The sequence below is a fragment of the Taudactylus pleione genome, unplaced genomic scaffold (genome assembly GCF_031769625.1).
Source record: "Taudactylus pleione unplaced genomic scaffold, aTauple2 ptg000036l, whole genome shotgun sequence".
NCBI lineage: Eukaryota > Metazoa > Chordata > Amphibia > Anura > Myobatrachidae > Taudactylus > Taudactylus pleione.
In genome coordinates, this window is record NW_028284438.1 from 8,280,710 (window position 1) to 8,299,811 (window position 19,102).

General features: G+C 44.1%; 1 protein-coding gene across 1 annotated transcript in view; it reads right to left on the minus strand.

Moving 5' to 3' along the window:
- Window positions 1–587: 587 nt before the first annotated feature.
- Window positions 588–19,102, minus strand: part of ANXA5 (annexin A5) — a 34,509-nt gene continuing 15,994 nt past the window's right edge. The window contains exons 6-13 of the mRNA XM_088452251.1: window positions 18,351–18,441; window positions 17,411–17,490; window positions 11,220–11,276; window positions 11,032–11,125; window positions 8,795–8,890; window positions 5,042–5,100; window positions 3,327–3,449; window positions 588–2,771 (exon numbers count right to left, since the gene is read on the minus strand). Of these exons, the coding sequence (XP_088308377.1) occupies window positions 2,709–2,771; window positions 3,327–3,449; window positions 5,042–5,100; window positions 8,795–8,890; window positions 11,032–11,125; window positions 11,220–11,276; window positions 17,411–17,490; window positions 18,351–18,441 (663 nt within the window). The 3' untranslated portion in view covers window positions 588–2,708. The remainder of the gene's footprint in view (window positions 2,772–3,326; window positions 3,450–5,041; window positions 5,101–8,794; window positions 8,891–11,031; window positions 11,126–11,219; window positions 11,277–17,410; window positions 17,491–18,350; window positions 18,442–19,102) is intronic.

Sequence of the window (19,102 nt, forward strand, 5' to 3'; positions counted from 1 at the left end):
CAAAAGGGAGCCAAGCAGTGACAATTTTAGTCAAGCACGTCAATGAATAAAAAAAAAAAAAAAAAGGAAGTATGAGCGCTGAGTTTAACACACATTATCAGTTTTCTCCAGAAAAATTTATGTAACCCGTTTACAGATAAAAAAAAATAAAAAAAAATTTATGAACTTTTGTAACTTTTTCATTTATATGAAAAACTATTCTTTAAATTTCGAACAAATCGAGTAAGTCTATTTTGGCATGACAATAAAGCACAGGGACAGACACTTAGAGTCTCTACTTGGGTCAACTCCAGCCACATTAACTTTACGTGGCCCTTTTGCATGTCACATCAAAACTAAATCTTTTCGTGTTGACGTCAGGAGGAAAAAGGTCTACAAAAGCAATCTTATAAAGAACTCTATTAAAAAAAGGACGATCACTGTAAATTCAAAAATTGCTCCCATGCAAAGCCAGGGTGGGTCGCTAGTTATTTAGATTATCAAATTTGTTTTTGTTCTACTATAGTATGTTTGACAAAAAAGAACAGAACATCGGGAACACACAACACAATGACATATATAATCTTACAAATAACGTGTAATCCGCCAAAAGGTTTATTTTTCTTTATTTAAAGAGGCAATATCCATTCTGGGAGGTACATTTCTAAACAATAAAAAGGTAAAATTTAGTTATGAGCAATTACTTTTGTAAACATTCCCCTGTGCATTATTCTGCTCAGTGGGAACAATAATGAGACAGCACCAAAGCTGGAGATCCCCAGGTTAATAGTACTGTACAGTGAGGTGTCATGGCCGGCGGTTCAAATCCCGACAGCGGAAGTCCGGCAGTGAAGAACCCGACAGGCGAGTATTTTTTCTATTCACTAACCTAACCTCCCCCCTAACCCTCCCTTAGGGGTGCCTAACCCCCCTCTAAGTGCCTAAACCTAACCACCCTTCCCCGCAGCCTAACCTCCCCCCGGGGGGTACCTAACCCCCCCCTTCCATAGCCTAACCCTAACCTCCTGGGGGAAGGTCCCCACCCAGGAGCCCCTAACCTAAAAACACACAGCTGTCCGCACCTTCAGACTGTAAGCCAGGTGTCGGGTAAATTGACAGGCGTCGGGATTTCGATGCCTGTCATTAGACACTTGCCGGGATTAGACAGTCGGGACGCCGACTGTTGGCATTTAGACAGTCGGCATCCCGAATGCATACCGGTGTCAGGTAGTGTACCTGCTGCCGGTAAGAGCAGAGTGCTGTGTGGCATAGTGTAAGGTACCGGAGGGAAGTGGAGACCCTGGGTGCTTCCTTTCACTAGTGTCCCCGGTCTGCTGCACTCACAGATATCATTTTCACAGTGTCGCATCCAGCCACTGTCACATGGTGTGAAATTCACCACCTCATGCTGGCTGTAGTGGTCAGGTAATTAGACCCAATAGCCCGCACCCCCACTCTGGCGCCCCCCAGCCACCTCAACTCAAACATTTTGACTGTTTTCATTAGATTGCCATTATACTTCAAATGTGAAAAAAATCTACACAGTGTTTTTCGGCACTAGAAGAGCTAGGTTCTGGATATGTGAGCGACGGGCAGTGAATGGCGTGCACAGTACTCAAGGTCTCAATTCAGGTCACACACAGTCAGCCGTGGTGAGCCAGTGTCCCTGAGGATACATCCGGCCGATAGGTTCGCTTTTTGCAATGTGATCATGGGAGTTCCTGGCATGCCCTGATCGCATTGCAAAAGCGATTATTGATAAGTGTTAGCCCCCAGATATTTACATTAGCCGGACGCGGCCATCTGCTAAAAAACCTTGCGTTCAAGTGGATATTTACGATTGTACTGTTCTTGCTGGTACACAACAAGGATTTGTGTCAACAGATGAAACCAGCTGATTTAATGTACTAATTTCTAACCATTTGTCAGGTCTTTGCTTTTTATGGTTTCTTATTCTATTTTTATATTTAAAAAAAAAAGCATTGTGATAGAATGAATAAACAAATTTTTATGCATTAGATATTTCTAATTGTCATATGGTGCAGTTTAATTATATTAGAATATAATTTAATTTTCATTTGAATATATCTGAAACACGGTCATTTTTCTAATTATTTTGCCAGTACAATAGTTAAAAGATCCTTGCTTACGGTGCAATTGGGGGGGAAAATCTGTACTTTCTACCAACCATTCATTAAAACAATATAAGAAATAATTTGAAATACAGAAGTTTATTACTTGTGAAGCAAGGATGCTTACCATAGTTACTTACATTATTGGACAGACCAAACTAGACATTTTGATTTGAGCAAATACCAACACTCCCTAGGTTATCTTATACTGCGAAAAGTGAATGGTAGGTACAAAACTACACAACATTTTCAGACGTCAAAAGACTCAAAAATACAGTAAATAGACAAAGAGTACAGATTATAGAGTGAGGAACTCTAGAGAGTCTGAAATGGCAGCTACTGGCTTCAATACAGCTTCAGTAAGGAGATTAGAAAACAAGGTACTGTACATATAAACACTGAGCCTGTGAATTGGTCAGAATATATAATAGCACCAGTAATATGGTTGTGACCTACAAGTAACCTCTTAAAAGTGGACACTTATATTTATCATGAGCAGATCATGTAACATGAATGTATGCAAGTAACAAAGCAATTAGCATCTAGTAAGATATACAGATGAAGCACAAGGCTGATCTACTGCTTTTCAGCTGAATGTTACTCGTCATCCCCACCACACACAAGAAGGAGGGTGTTCCTGTAGTCTCCAGATGTATCACCCTGTGGAGATGAAAACCACAGTTATATAGAGTAAGACACTGACCAGCACTGTGTTCTTAAGAAGTAAAAGCAGCATGGTGTGAATAAATTATGTCCAACTGTGTTTACGGGAAGTTTCTACAAGACTAGGGCTCCTCAAATGACTGCAAAATAGAAAAGCCATTTTTAGGATCTTCTGCTTAAGGAGACGACAGTCTTGTAAAGCTGGGAGAAGTATGCTGGGATGACTGGTGGATCTGCAGGCCTATAGTAGTTTGTCAAGGGCCAGTGATACACAACAATGGCAGAGTGTGCCACTGCCACAAAGGAATGTGGTGCTACTATTAACAGAATATTCCTGCTAAATAATAATCCTAATCCAGCGAGAGGTCAACTGAGAGGTGGCACCACATCATTACTTTGTCAAACAGAAGAAAGTAGTGTGCCCTGGTTAAAACGCCAATAGCAACATATAACAGACAGTTTAATGCCACCTCCCTCCAGACTGAGTGCAAAAAAAAAAATAGCACCAACAGCCAAAATTAGATAGATATTTTATAATAAAATATATTTTACCTTAATTGCTTGGAGCAGAGATTTGCCATAATGCTTTCGGTATTCTTTCCTTATGTCAAGTAAATCAACTTCACTTCGGGAGACCATGACTCTTATCAGTGTGCAATCATCAGTGCCAGCTCCCTATATAAGTTACAATTAAGAGAACAGTGCTCAATAGATCACAATATCATTATGAATAGAATAGCCTAATTACTGGAGTTAAATGGCCTGATCACGTAACATAAGTGGTTTCATTCATGCAGTCCTGAGATAGTGATCACCTTCCAACTGCATTTAAAACTATTGGGAAGAATCCATAACCTGCTGTTTGTTAAAGGAAGGTTTGAATGATGGCTTTAAAGTGATAAACCAGCCTGGTTTAGCATTTATTTATTTCTCCTTTCAATTAATTGGTCAAAGCCATCAACTTTGACAAGCTGTGAAAAAGTACATATACAGCCCCCCCCCATCCCCAGTGTGTGATAAAGAGAGATTGAGTTTGATCTGCTTACAGTACTGAATCAGAGCTATTTATGGGCAACATACAACCCAATATTGGTCCAATTGCCTGATATCACTACTAATACAGCAGCATGTGGCTAGCATAAAATGGAAGGAGAACTTTACAGTCAATTGATAAGGTAACATTAACAATTCTGGAGGATGATAATTGTTTGTTTACATCAATGGCAAAAATTCATAACTAAAACTTTTAAAAACATTATAGGGGAGATGTACCAAGCCTTAGAGAGTGATAAAGTGGAGAGTGATCAAGTACTAACCAATCAGGATCTAATTGTCACTTCACAGGCTGTTTTTGAAAAATGACAGGTTAGGAGCTGATTGTCTTTAAACATCTTCTCAAAATATATAATGGAGAGTGATAAAATACCAACCAAAGAAAATGGCACACACAACGCTAACAGTCCACAACAAGGCTTAGCCACACCCACCACCAGTTCCAAGGTAGCGCATTGGCTCGGCCACCTTGGCAACAGCAATACACTAGGTGTTGCTTGGAAGTTATACTGGAGGAATAGCAGTTATTAACATTTATTTATATAGTGCCATAATATTTCATTGTACTTCAAAATTAGGAATAAAACTGAAAAAATAAAGAAATTAATGGGTAATAAGTACTAATAACAAAGAAGTAACATGACACTAGTTGGCGCTATATCACAAGTTATTACGGTGAAGTGTGTCTTTGGTATGAGTGTAAGCTTTCTCCTATTATCCTCCATCTTACTTTATGAAAGTTTACATGTACTGGTCACAGTAAATTTTATACCACAATGTTTCCTTGTGTGTTTGATAATAGACCAGAACATATTCTACAAAAATAAAATGAAAAAACTCTTGTGGGTCATATTTCTGAATGATCTCTATATTTGGAGCATGTGGAGTTCCATACAGCACAAGGTAAGAAGAACAGATGACATGCCAACACAGACATTGCTGGATGTTATTGGCATTAGTGGAGATTGTAATACTGGCACACTGTGGCAGTGATAGATGGCTGATGTGCCATTTCTGTCTCCTCAGAATGGGTTACGTTGTAGCTAGACACTACATGAGAGTGTACTAGAGAGTGCATAGGACAAGCAGCAACTGGGAATAGGTTCTCATTAGAAATTAGTGTAGAAAGTGTTGTAATCTCCTTTAAATATCATAGTACTCTGCTCCTTACATACACAGCGTGGGCAATAACAGCCAACCGAAGGATTACTTACTTTCATTGCCTGGTACAGAGTTTCTGCTAAATATCCAGGAACACTCCTAACGCTCTTCACTGAAAACCGACAAACAAATAATTAAAATGAATATCAAAGTTAGTGACATTTTTTAAAATATTTAAACGAGGGAAAGGCTGAAATGTTTATGAACATGGAACAAATATTCATAGTTTCATTAGCATATCAGAACAAAATATGAGGCACTATAAAGCTTTAAACTTATTATATTAAATATAGTGCACTGATACTGCCAAGTAGTACTTATAAACACGCTTCAAATTATGTGGCTGCAGCTTTTTCTACATACTACACATGACAGAGAATCTATACATTACAGAAAAAGCCTTTATTTTAAACTATTACTCAGAAGGAACACCATAATGACATGGACAGCGGTAATTGAAGAACATGACTTGAAAGTAGGGATGAGCGGGTTCGGTTCCCTGAGAACCGAACCCACCCGAACTTCGGGGATCCGGGGCGATCCGAGCCCAAGCTCGGATCTCCCTGTCTGCCCCGGATCCCTCTCCCGAGGCAAAACCTCGAGATCTGCTGTCGGATCTCGAGGTTTTGCCTCGAGCGGCCATTTAAAAAAAAATGCCTTTGCCTTTAATGGGCAAAGTGCTGATTGGCTGACAGAGCCGTCTGTCACGGCTCTCAGCCAATCAGCATTATGGTGCTCATTTGCATGTAGCACGGACTCGTGAGATCCGTGCTACATGCATCTGTGTGATTGACAGTGACACAGAGCACAGATGGGTCAGTGAGACCCGTCTGTGCTGCTGTGTATTTCAATGACACAGATGCACGCACGGACCAGGAGATCCGTGCTACTTGCATCTGTGTCATTGACACAGAGCACTAACGGGTCCGTGAGACCCGTCTGTGCTGCTGTGGTAAATAAAAAAAAAAAAACCTGTGTAAAAAGAGAAAAAAATGGCGTCCTCCCCCCCAAAAAAAGAGCAACCAGCCCCGGGCATTAGTGACCCAGTGCTGGGTGTGCTTAAATACAGGGGACAAACGACATAGGGGTCCCCTGTACTTAAACACAACCAGCACCGGGCTAGTCAGAACCAGAGCTGGTTGCCAAAATACGGGGGACAAACGACGTAGGGGTCCCCCGTATTCTGCGCAACCAGCTCTGGGCTCTGATCCGGTCCTGGTTCTGGAAATACAGGGGAAAAAAATGAGTAGGGTTCCCCTGTATGTTCCAGAACCAGCACTGGACTTTTTCTAGCGGGGGGCTGATGCCACAGCCAGGGGAGCCCTTTCACCGGGCCCCCCAGCCGCAGCATCAGCCCTGACCGCTAGTCAGCCCAGGCCGGGGATCCCTGGAGAGCTGGGGACCCCCCCAATAAAGGGGTCACCCTCTCCAGGGCACCCCAGGCCCAGGCTGATAGCCCGGGGCTATCCCCGCCACCCCTGGTGGCGGTGGGTGGCGGGTTGATTGTGTGGTGTGGTGTAAATAAAGAATATCAAACATTGTCTTTACAAGTAGAACTGCAAGTCCCAGCAAGCCTGCCCCGCATGCTGGTACTTGGAGAACCACAAGTACCAGCATGCAGGGCATTAAGGGCCCACTAGTACCTGTAGTTCACCTGTAAAAAAATGTTTAAAAAAAACACAGGACACACACACCGTGACAGTATAAGTTTATTAAACATACACACACACACACATGTACACATACTCACCTATGTAACCCTGTAGCATCGGTCCACTTGTCCGGTAAAGTATCCCTAGGGGACCTGTGAAAAAAAACATACTCACCATCTCCTATGCGAGGTTCTGTCCTCTTCGTTCCAAAGTAGGCATCCCCGGACTTGGCAAAAAAAAAAAACGAAAACGCGATCCACGAACTTAGTACCGTTCTATAGAACGGTACTTCCCGAATGAGAGCTTAGCGGCGGGGTATCACCATGGAAACCCCGCTGCTAAGCGTTCATTGGCTGAGAGAGGTCATCTCCCGTCTCTCAGCCAATGAACGGCTCCCTCCATTGTAGTCAATGCTGGGAGCCGCAAGGTTATTAAAGTTTACCCTGCGGTTCCCACCATTGACTACAATGGAGGGAGCCGTTCATTGGCTGAGAGACGGGAGATGACCTCTCTCAGCCAATGAACGCTTAGCAGCGGGGTTTCCATGGTGATACCCCGCCGCTAAGCTCTCATTCGGGAAGTACCGTTCTATAGAACGGTACTAAGTTCGTGGATCGCGTTTTCGTTTTTTTTTTTTTGCCAAGTCCGGGGATGCCTACTTTGGAACGAAGAGGACAGAACCTCGCATAGGAGATGGTGAGTATGTTTTTTTTCACAGGTCCCCTAGGGATACTTTACCGGACAAGTGGACCGATGCTACAGGTTACATAGGTGAGTATGTGTACATGTGTGTGTGTGTATGTATGTTTAATAAACTTATACTGTCACGGTGTGTGTGTCCTGTGTTTTTTTAAACATTTTTTTTACAGGTGAACTACAGGTACTAGTGGGCCCTTAATGCCCTGCATGCTGGTACTTGTGGTTCTCCAAGTACCAGCATGCGGGGCAGGCTAGCTGGGACTTGCAGTTCTACTTGTAAAGACAATGTTTGATATTCTTTATTTACACCACACCACACAATCAACCCGCCACCCACCGCCACCAGGGGTGGCGGGGATAGCCCCGGGCTATCAGCCTGGGCCTGGGGTGCCCTGGAGAGGGTGACCCCTTTATTGGGGGGGTCCCCAGCTCTCCAGGGATCCCCGGCCTGGGCTGACTAGCGGTCAGGGTTGATGCTGCGGCTGGGGGGCCCGGTGAAAGGGCTCCCCTGGCTGTGGCATCAGCCCCCCGCTAGAAAAAGTCCAGTGCTGGTTCTGGAACATACAGGGGAACCCTACTCATTTTTTGTCCCCTATATTTCCAGAACCAGGACCGGATCAGAGCCCAGAGCTGGTTGCGCAGAATACAGGGGACCCCTACGTCGTTTGTCCCCCGTATTTTGGCAACCAGCGCTGGTTCTGACTAGCCCGGTGCTGGTTGTGCTTAAGTACAGGGGACCCCTACGTCGTTTGTCCCCTGTATTTAAGCACACCCAGCACTGGGTTACTAATGCCCGGGGCTGGTTGCTCTTTTTTGGGGGGGTGCACGCCATTTTTTTCTTTTTTTACACAGGTTTTTTTTTTTTACCACAGCAGCACAGACGGGTCTCACGGACCTGTCATTGCTCTGTGCCAATCACACAGATGCATGTAGCACGGATCTCCCGGGTTCGTGCTACATGCAAATGGGCACCATAACGCTGATTGGCTTCCTGTCTGCCACTGCAGTGCCACTCCTAGATGGGCCACGTGTTTGTGCCGCCCCCTTGTGTCGCTTAGCATAGTCATCCAGCTTCCTCGGTACAACCTTTTGGCCTAAAAACAATATTGTGAGGTGTGAGGTGTTCAGAATAGAGTGGAAATGAGTGGAAATTAATGTTATTGGGGTTATTAATAGCGTAGGAACAAAAAAAGGCCCATTTATGTGATTTTAGCGGGTTTTTTTTATTTTTTAAGAAAAAATCCAGATCCAAAACACAAAACCCAGAACCCAAAACACGGAAGGGTGGTTTTGGCAAAACCAATCCAGATCCAAAACACGAAGAAAGATCCAGATCCAAAACCAAAACACAAAACACGAAAAGTGTCCGGTGCACACCCCTACTTGAAAGCATCATTTTTAAAAGTACATATTATTCATTTACCACTGGAAGGAAACAAAATTCCTGACGCTTACCTATAGCAAGAAGCAGCTTTTCTAGATGGCCAGATGTCTCCCGGTCAATGCTCTCTTCAACCTGATATCCAGAGATCGTCATGTACTTATCAAACACTGTAAAACAGACAGAGGTTAGGAGTAGCTATAGATAACATTAGTGGGTCCTGGAAGAAGCTGCAAGTTATAAAAGGAAAGAAAAACAACCATATCTAAAGACGAGAAATAAAACATTGGGGTCTGGATGCACGATCCTTACAACTGCAGTAAAACCTCCGTATGCCCCATATGCATTAAGTGCTGGCAGGTTTCTCTTTCTGGAGCTTGTTGCCTAATAGAAGCCTATGGGCTTCTAACTGGATACTTCAGAGGCGTGATCTAATAGGATTCCTCTCAGTGTGTTCCCTGCAGCTCTCGCCACGCATGCGCATAAGGACTTCCGGGTCCTCGCACCACAAAGTACAGCTCTCATCAGAAGTGCTGTCTTTTACGGTTTTAAAGGTACAAATCTTCATATGGCAGTGGTCAGGAAACAGGGGTATATATGCTGTAACAGGATAGGCTCTGTAAACTTTTAATAAAACACACTACCGAGTGAAGGGGGGGGGGGGGGGGGGGGAGGAGGGGTGAGAGGGACTGCAAAACTAATGCCAGATACATTTTAAGGCTTTCCATCTGGGAAGCAACAATAGTTTCCTGTGCAAGACAGAGTAGGTCATCTGATAATCAGTTGATTTGGAGCTTGTGGGAAATGAAGAACAGAACAGGAGGCTGGAGTGTTGCAGTTAGGATATTACCACATTTTCCACTGGTGTTTTTAAGAACGTTAATATGATACAAAATTCTTAATTAGTTCAACAAGTCAGCAACAGGGTATCTCTCCCTTCTCTGAGGTCTGGATGACTCAAGTCAATGTTTTCCATATATTACGGTTGAGGTTTGTGTGGACATGCGAATCACTGGGAAATAACCCTTACCTAAAGTGACTCAGATTTGCGAGATATTTAAATAGAACATTTCTACATAATGTATGCGAGACTCACATTCTTTTAGGAGGAGTGGAAGAAATTTGGACATTCAGTACAGTACATGGACACAAGTTATTTTATTGAAATAGCGTTTAGCTTCAATGATAAATGAATTCATGCAGAACTTTTTATTTTTTTTACAGAGCTCTTTGCTTGAAATTCACATTGGTTGCTTTCAAGCAAACAGCCTCAGTCACCCCCTAGTCACAAGTCTGCTGTATCCATCGCTAAATACAGCACTTATGGCAATTCTGAAATAGATTCCAAATACTGCAAGAGAAGTGACCCAATATACATGTTTCCATTGTCAAATGGACAACTATTTTGGCTGGAAACACCTGGTGACTCCTCTGCCGACCCAGGGATCCGCAGACCAAGCGGCCGATTGATAAATGTGTATTGGCTCACCAATCTGCCACTCTATGTCTGCGCTGACATCATAACCAAGTGGGCATTTAAATGTGCCCACCCAGTTGAGATGTCAGCTGATTCCTTTAGCAAGTGGATTGTCGGTGAATCACTCAAACAACCAGACATGGCAGCAATCTGCAAGATTTGTCAGCATTGGCTGTGGTGCAGGGCTGTTGCGATATGTCTAAATGATGTTATTCACAGACATATCTTCTGTACACACTTACAGATGCACTATACAATATATCATTTGTAGGTTTTAACAAAGCAAGTACATCTTACCACAAATTCCCATACACTTAGTGTAATTTAATGACCTCTTTTACACGATTCAAATATGTACGTAAGCCAGATAGGATATGTGCATACAGCATCCAATGTTTGAGGTCCTGAGTGACTTTTCGCAGTCCCCCCTTAACTGCAGCATTTCAGTTTGGGGAGGGGGGACAGCCGTTCTACAATACGGGGGAATGTTACCAGTCTTGTAGGTGTGCCAAGCCCAGTGTCATCAGAGGAATACTTCCTAGGCCTGGTAGAGGGGTTCCAATGGCCAGGCTGAGAAAGCTGCCGTCACGATGGAGATCCGAACCAGTGTCCACGGACGCTGCACTCGGATCGCAGATGCATACAGGAGGTGTCCATCTCCTACAGACATCTCCTGCTGCATTTGCATTTTAGTTGGACGGTATTGCACAGCCTCTTCCCTGCAGTTGTGCAATACTGTCCTCATCTGAACCAGGCCCACTGTTCATACACTAGGAGGTGCCCAGTTTCAGGAAAAAGCAAATGTTTTAATGAACATTAACCAGGGATATTTACCTTTTCTTAGGTGGGGAACACTGCGGGTTCCCAAAATGGTTATAAATTTCTCTTCGTCTGTGCCCCACTTCAGCTCCCCGGCTTTAAACAAGTCCTAACAGAACAAAAGGAAAATCATAAAGCTATATGCAGCTTCCCCAGGTAGATCCAGCCCCTTTTACCAAGAAAACACAGAACATCACACTGACCTGGGCATCCTGATCAACAAGGGAATCATTCACTTTAGAGTCCGGGTCCCTGTTAGCCTGAAGGAAGCAGTACAGAATTGAAACTGCAATAAATAACCTCTAATGTTGTTACAAAAATACTACAAAAAGATTGCAGGATAACATGGAACTGAACACGTGACACACCCCATTTATTTGCAGTCGCTTCCACTATTTCTCAGTCACTTCCTACAGCAACTAAACAGGTTTTCGTAGATTTCATACAAAAACATTAACTTGAGATTCAAACTATTTTAAAAGTAGATTACAGTGTATAAATGCACTTTTAGCACTTGGTTATAAATTATTATTTGGAGAGGGTGGGAGGCACAAAATGGCTTTACAGTGACATCTTCCAGCAAATACACTAATGACGATTATTGTTCTTCAAAGTTAGATATTTTTCTCCATCATGTCCTTGTATACATTTTCTGGCTTGAAGGCTTTTGTATGTTTTGACACAGTTGTAATAATACCATAAGATTCAGAAATCTACAGGGAAATCTCTCCCCCTCTTTTTCCAATTTACACTAAGGACTCTGGGCCTGATTCAGACCCACTCGCTAGATGCGTACGCTCGCCCCCAGCGTATTAAAATCTGGCATACACCCAGCAAGGCAGGCGATCTCACGGCAAGGCATAAGCACACCCACTATGTCTTGGCGTGCGATCACTTTGTGTATGCAGATGCCTACCAGACGCCCACATCATCTCCAGGAAGTGTATGTAACCATCCGTACATTGGGTACGAACGCAGCGCTTGTGGTTGACTATACACTACCGCAAGCACTGCGAGTGAAATCCCACCAAGTGACGTGTACTATGACTAGGGATGTGCGCCGGACCATTTTTGCCGGATTTGGATTTGGATTTGGTTCTAATTCGTCGTCCGGCTTTGGATTTGGATTTGGATTTGCCAAACTGCGGTGACTGGCTTTGGATTTGGATTTTTTTACAAAAATTGACAAAAAAAGCTAAAATCACATAAATTGGTCTTTTTTTTCTTCCTAGAGTATTATTAACCTCAATAACATTAATTTCCAGTCAATTTAGACCATATCACAGCTTATAATATTGTTTTCAACATTATTGGCCAAAGGTTGCAGTGAGCTGACTGGTTACTAAGCGACAAAGCAGCGGCACAACGACACAGACACCACAGTATAAAGCACATCTATGACACATTGCCACACAGCAGTGGCAGAAATGAAAAGTAGTGCACCCACCCAGTGGGGTACGGCCAGCAGAGTCACAGTACTTGTTTACAAAGTGGGCTACGGCCCTAGGAGTCACAGTGCACAATCTTATTAGCATTACACCGCACATAGGGCCTGATTCACATTACACCATAAAGTAGTGTCTCTTATTTATGTTACGACACACAGTAGTGCCCCTTTTACACAATGCCCACAGTAGTGACCCTTTTACACAATGCCCACAGTAGCGGTGTCCCTTACACAATGTCCCCCAGCAGTGGTGCCCCCTATGCAGTCCCCTTAGTAGTACGGTCCACTATGCAGTGCCCCCAGTTGAATGCTCCCCAGTAGTATGCCCCCCATTAGCAGGCCCCCCCAGTAGTATGTCCCCCATTAGCAGGCCCCCCCAGTAGTATGCCCCCCATTAGCATGCCACCCAGTAGTATGCCCCCCCAGTAGTATGGCTCCCCCAGTAGCAGGCCCCCCCAGTAGTAGGCTGCTCCAGTAGTAGCCCCCCCTGTAGTATGGGCCCCCCCTGTAGTATGGCCCCCCCTGTAGTAGGCCCCCCCAGTAGTATGGCCCCCCCAGTAGCAGGCCCCTCAGTAGTATGGCCCCCCCAGTAGCAGACCCCCCCCAGTAGTATAGCCCCCCCCAGTAGCAGGCCCCTCTGTAGTATGGCCCCCCAGTAGTATAGCCCTGCCCAGTAGCAGACCCCCCCCAGTAGTGCAGACCCCCCCAGTAGTATAGCCCCCCCCCCAGTAGCAGGCCCCTCTGTAGTATGGCCCCCCAATAGTGCAGATCCCCCCCAGTAGTATGGCCCCCCCAGTAGCAGACCCCCCCCCAGTAGTATAGCCCCCCCAGTAGCAGGCCCCTCTGTAGTATGGCCCCCCCAGTAGTATTGCCTCCCCCAGTAGCAGACCCCCCCCAGTAGTGCAGACCCCCCCCCAGTAGTATAGCCCCCCCAGTAGCAGGCCCCTCTGTAGTATGGCCCCCCCAGTAGTATAGCCCCCCCCAGTAGCAGACCCCCCCCCCCCCAGTAGCGCCCCCGGACCTTTGACAAGTAAAATAATAAAAAAAATAAAACTTACCTGTATCCCCGCTCCCGCGCCGTCCACTCTGTCACACGCTGAGGAGGGAGCCGGAAGACGGAGCTCATGTGTGAGCTCCAGCCGGCTCCCTCCGTGCAGCAGCCAATGAGAGTCTGTGTGACTCTCATTGGCTGCTGTAACAAACACACAGCTGCCGCTGGCGGCTGTGTGTCTGTGTAGGGCAGAGCGCTATCACTGCGCTCTGCCCTACACGCGAGGAGACCTGATGTCGGATTCTCTAGTGAGAATCCGACATCAGGCGGCCGCCGTTCGGCCCCGAACGGGGATCCGAGTCAGGCGGTGAACACCCGAACAGGGTTCGGGTGGACTCGGATCCCCAATGTTCGGAGCGGTTCGGATTCCACAGAATCCGAACCGCTCATCTCTAACTATGACGCTGTCTTTTAATTATGCACGCCTCTGAAACAGTGTTGAAGTTCTCAAGCACGCCTGTGTTCGCACCTACACTCCCCTGTTAGTAGCGGCCTGCCCCTGTTACCATCCACAAACGGTCTCTCCTGTCACTCACTCTGCTAGGCTGTCTATGCGCAGCGAGTGAATGCATCCCGGTCACTTGCACTGCTTCATGCACATTGCGATGTGTATGCATGCGCAGAAGAGCGACTATCGGCCAGCTACGAGCGTTCGCATCCTAGCGAGTGGGTCTGAATCAAGCACTCTATTCGAACCTGCAAGTACTCATTTCTACTTTTATGCCAATAGCCATCAGAGAGGGAACAGCTCTTATTGCATCATGCATAGAATACTGTAGGACAGAGGTTCCCAAATGTAGAGATATCCACGGTTAAGCACAGGTGGTTAAAACAAATTGAATGAGGTACTAATTAAGTCACCTGTAGGTCAAGCATGGATATCTTTAAAACTTTGACGACAGATTTTGGGAACCCCTGCTGTATGGGAAACATTGTCTAAGAGGGAGTTGTACAACACTAGATACAGTAGTTCAGAACAATTTAACCAATTCATCACCTAGGGCTCCATTTACTACAATCCGCATATTGAATGTAGTGTGATATTACAGAGTGAATTCGCATTGCGAATTCAGGCAATATCACAGGGATTTACTATAAATCCCTTGCAGGGACAGAGCTTGTGATAAAGCTCTGACCCTGCGGATCCCATCCGCACTCTAGTCGCGGTATTTTCGGAAAAAACACCGCGACTAAGAGCCCGCGCATGCGCCGACCAGTCGCTGCTACCCCCCACCGATGCTAAGCCCCGCCCCCCGTGATCGCAGACCCCCGCGACCCCCCCTCCCTTCATTACACTTACCTGCATCCTCCTGGCCTCCGGTGATCTTCTCCGGGCTTCCCGATCAGGTGATCTCCCAAACTGCACTGGGACCCGATCACCTGATGACCGGGCCGCAGTGCACTATGGGAGACCAGCTGACCGGAGAGGAGCCATCACCGGAGGCCCGATCACCGGTCCCTGGATTCAGGCAAGTAAAAAAAAAAGTTTCAATTTTTTTTTTGTGTTTTTTACAGCAATCAGCTTGCGGTCTGTTTAGACCACATAGTTGATTACTGGTACCAGCTCCTGCCTCTGCTCTCCCTGTTAGAGCAGAGTGGGAGCCCGGTAACTGGGGGAGACCCTGGATAACGCCACCTCCAGGTGGCGTTATTATCACAGGGCTTCCCCCGGTATTTTTTTACAATTTATTTTTAGTAACTCTGGTCGGATCACATTTCCCATTACAATTATGGGAAATGCGATCTGCTTTACTAAAAATAAGTGATACTAGGGGTTAGAGTAGAATTTTACTAATTCTACTCCAATTGCCCTGTAATAACTACAGGTGAAACTAAAATAATGCGAAAAGGGTGTGAAAACACCCTTTTTCACTTTATTTTAGTAAAAATAGTGTTAATAAATAGAGCCCATAGACTCCCTCCAGAAAGGATGAAAAAAGTTACAAACAGTTGCTATAGCACACCTGAGGTTTGAATTATGTGAATGCTTAATTCATTACATTATTTCAGTTGTTCATTGGCACCTGCCCTACAATACAATAAATGGTAACATGTCCAACAGAAATCCCACCAGAGTGGCCATTAACACTACGTAACCAGACATACGCCTCAACTGGCCTCATGACGTAAAAATTGGACCCTGGAGGACTAGCAACATATGGCGTGGTCAGAAGAGTTATGGTTCCAAGTGTTTTGGGTTTATTGTAGGCGTTGGGTGCAGACCCCGTGAGGCCATGGATCACAGTTGTCAACAAGGCACCGTGCAGGCTGGTGTTGGTTCCATTGGTGTGGTCACATGACATGAGCTGGGTCCGTTGGTCCACCTGAACAAGCCATTGACCTGTTAACGTTATGTTGCATTGCTTGATGACCATTTGCAGCCCTTCACGGACTTCATGTATCCCCACAACAATGGAATATTCCAGCAGGATAATGCACAGGGGATGACAGCCAGTACTCCTGTACTGGGCCCGGAAAGCTGAGGGGCCCAGCAGCCGGCAGAGTTAAGTAATTGTTAATTATTCACCCTCATGGGACAGCTGAGCTGCCCGAGAGTTCTATGAATGACTCATCACACAGGACGAGTCATTCATTAATCAACAGTCCAGCCAGAGCTAGCAGTACACAAGCCAGAGCTATAAGATGCTGGATTCCCCTGTGGATCTGTGATCCATGCTGGAGCCTGGAGGCCAGGTGTTAGCCCAGGAAGAATGCTGCAGAGAGTCACAGAACAGTAAGTACAGTACTACAGGGAACTCACTTCTTGTGTCTGCAGCTCTATGTTCCCTCCCTACCACCTTGATTTATGTCCCTGTCTCTCTCCTCTGTCAGTTCTCTGCAAGGTCTGTATTTGCCTCTGCCTCCCACTCAACAAGACCTGTGTCATCCCTTTTTCCACTTCACATGTGTGCCTTTGCCCCCTTCAACTCCCCCATGTGTGTCTCTGCCTGACACTGCACTCCCCATATGTGCCTAGACACTCCTTCCCTCCCTTCTGAGTGCCTCTGCCCCTCTTCCACTCCACTTGTGTGCCTCCGATCCCTGTCACTTGCTTTCTTCCTCTGCATTACATTCCTGGCCTAGCCAATTTGTGGCTCTCCAGCTGTTGTGAAACTACAAGTCCCAGCATACCCTCCCACACTCAGCTGGTAAAGCATGCTAGGACTTGTAGTTTCACAAGTGGAAAGTCACAGGTTGGTCAGGACAGCATTATCCCATCTTTCTCCCCATCCCATCTGTTCCCCAACCTTCTATCTGCCCTCACCATTCACTTTCCTCTTATGTCACACCTTTCTACCCACTCATCTTCCACTTCTCCAATCTTTGTCTTTCCATTCTCATCTTCTTAATGTACTACATAGAACCATGGCCATCATCTGGTGAACATAAGCGGCATGGATGAAGGGAAGTGCAACCAAGTTCAACGCCACATAATTAAATCTAAAGATAGCAGGTAAGTACAATTTTCATTGATTAGATCGCTCAGCACTTTACACTACACCTTTGCACCCTCAGGGGGCCGTGCATTATCTACTTGTACTGGGCCACATTATTCCTGATGGTGGCCCTGTCTGCATGCATATAAATACACATACCATTACAGAAAGCAAGACATTTAATTTGAAGTACTGGATACAGTCACTCAGATAAAGCAGTCAGTCAAGTTATTATTTTAGCTACATGTGCAGTTCACAAATTGTGGAATTTCTATGGACACTATTCATCCTGGTACACTGAAACAAACAGTACTACAACAGTCTTTTCTAAAAAAAAATTTATATATTCCTTCATATGACATATATAAATTTGTCAAAAGGAAAAAAAAAAAAAAAAAACCTCCAATATATGAAAACATATTATTATTATTATTATTATACTACAGAAAACTAGCTTACCTGGACAAGAACCACCAACATCCTTTGGAAGTATCCAGATGTATCTCCTGTGATGTCATCTTCCAGTTCAGATCCATACTCTACAGAAACACAGGGTAGGACAGAACTTTAAATTTAAAGTCTCAAATTATTACTACATAAATCATTCTAAAACAATTAAAAATTTTGTTTATATGAGTTAGTCTAAAAAGTTAGACGCAATTCATATCTTCAGCTGCATGTATGTGAAACTACAGATCTAGTATGTGGTGTTGCCAAACTGCACACTAACTTCAGCTGTTTTTTTACATCTCACTATTTATATACTGCTCTGGTTTTAAAAATAAAATTTTTTCTAGGAGAGTTTTAAAAAAACTTAAATACCATAATATAAAACCTAAAACTATGTAGTGGGAGTTAGTGGTTTACCACTGTAGTTAAAACAAAGCTGGGACCATGTGCACTGCACCAAAAAAACATGCAAACTCTCACTGGCTACACAAACAGATTTGGGTGGCTAACAAGTCAATTATGAATGACCAAAACCAAATCAGATTTGATCTCTTGGAATTGAAAATCTAATCAGGTGATCATCCCATGGGCATGAGTGTTGTGTTATCAGCCAAACAGAAATATCCTTTACATTAAGATACTGCAAAAAGACAGCAACCTTTGCATGGGTAACATGGCTACACATATAGGATCAAATTGGACCAGATCTGCGAGTACATAGGCAACTTAATTCTATTTTGCCAACACAGAGTAAAATAAATAAATAAATAAATCAGTCACTAGCATAGCTACAAGCAGATATTTGTATTTTTTTCAGAGCTGAAAATGACTAAATCTTTACATTAGTTGCTGACCAATCTTAAAAAAATATAAAACATTTTCTGTTGTGAAAAACCATGCAAACCACTTTGTTTTGTAGAGCCCATCAGTTCACTTCTTCATCATATACCTTCTTTGTAGACCTTTTTGATGTGATTGACCTCAGCTGTTGTTCTAGATGCAAGAATCTCAATGAGCACATTCTCACAAGTGCCAGCACCCTGGAAAACAAAGACAACACTTTATATAGATCTGAAGAACCTTGCAACCTTTACTTGAGCAGCTTGTATCTAGTAATATCAGATGAAGATATAAAAAAAATGGTTACATATACATTATAATATTGTGTCCCAAGTACTGAGTTGAGAAGCACTGCCCCAGATAATACATACCAGAATTGTGTGGTCCTGAATCAAATGCTTACCTTCTCATATAAACTAATCATTTGTTACGTGTAGCCCCAATATCTACATTTTAGGTTTATGGCCCTAATGTCAAACTATTTCTCAGTTTCAAATGCATATTAGACTGTAAAAAGTATACACAGTTTCAATCTACATAAAATAAATAATACCTCAGGCCAGGACCCAGCCAGGCTCTGATTCTACTTCAGGACCGCTGGTAAAGTTTAAAATGAAACCTATACTTGTATTAAAATGTCTTCACTGTTGGGTTCACAGCATAAGCATATTATATAAAAATATAAGTTAGACCCACAAGTTAAGAACTCAAGCCTTATATCAATTATGTTATTTCCTTTTCCAGCATGCATTCTTTATGCACAGATGTGAATTAATATGTATTGCTCGATTGACATATAATACTAAATATATAAAACTAAATAAAAAAACATAAAATGTGTCCTCAGATTATTTCACATTC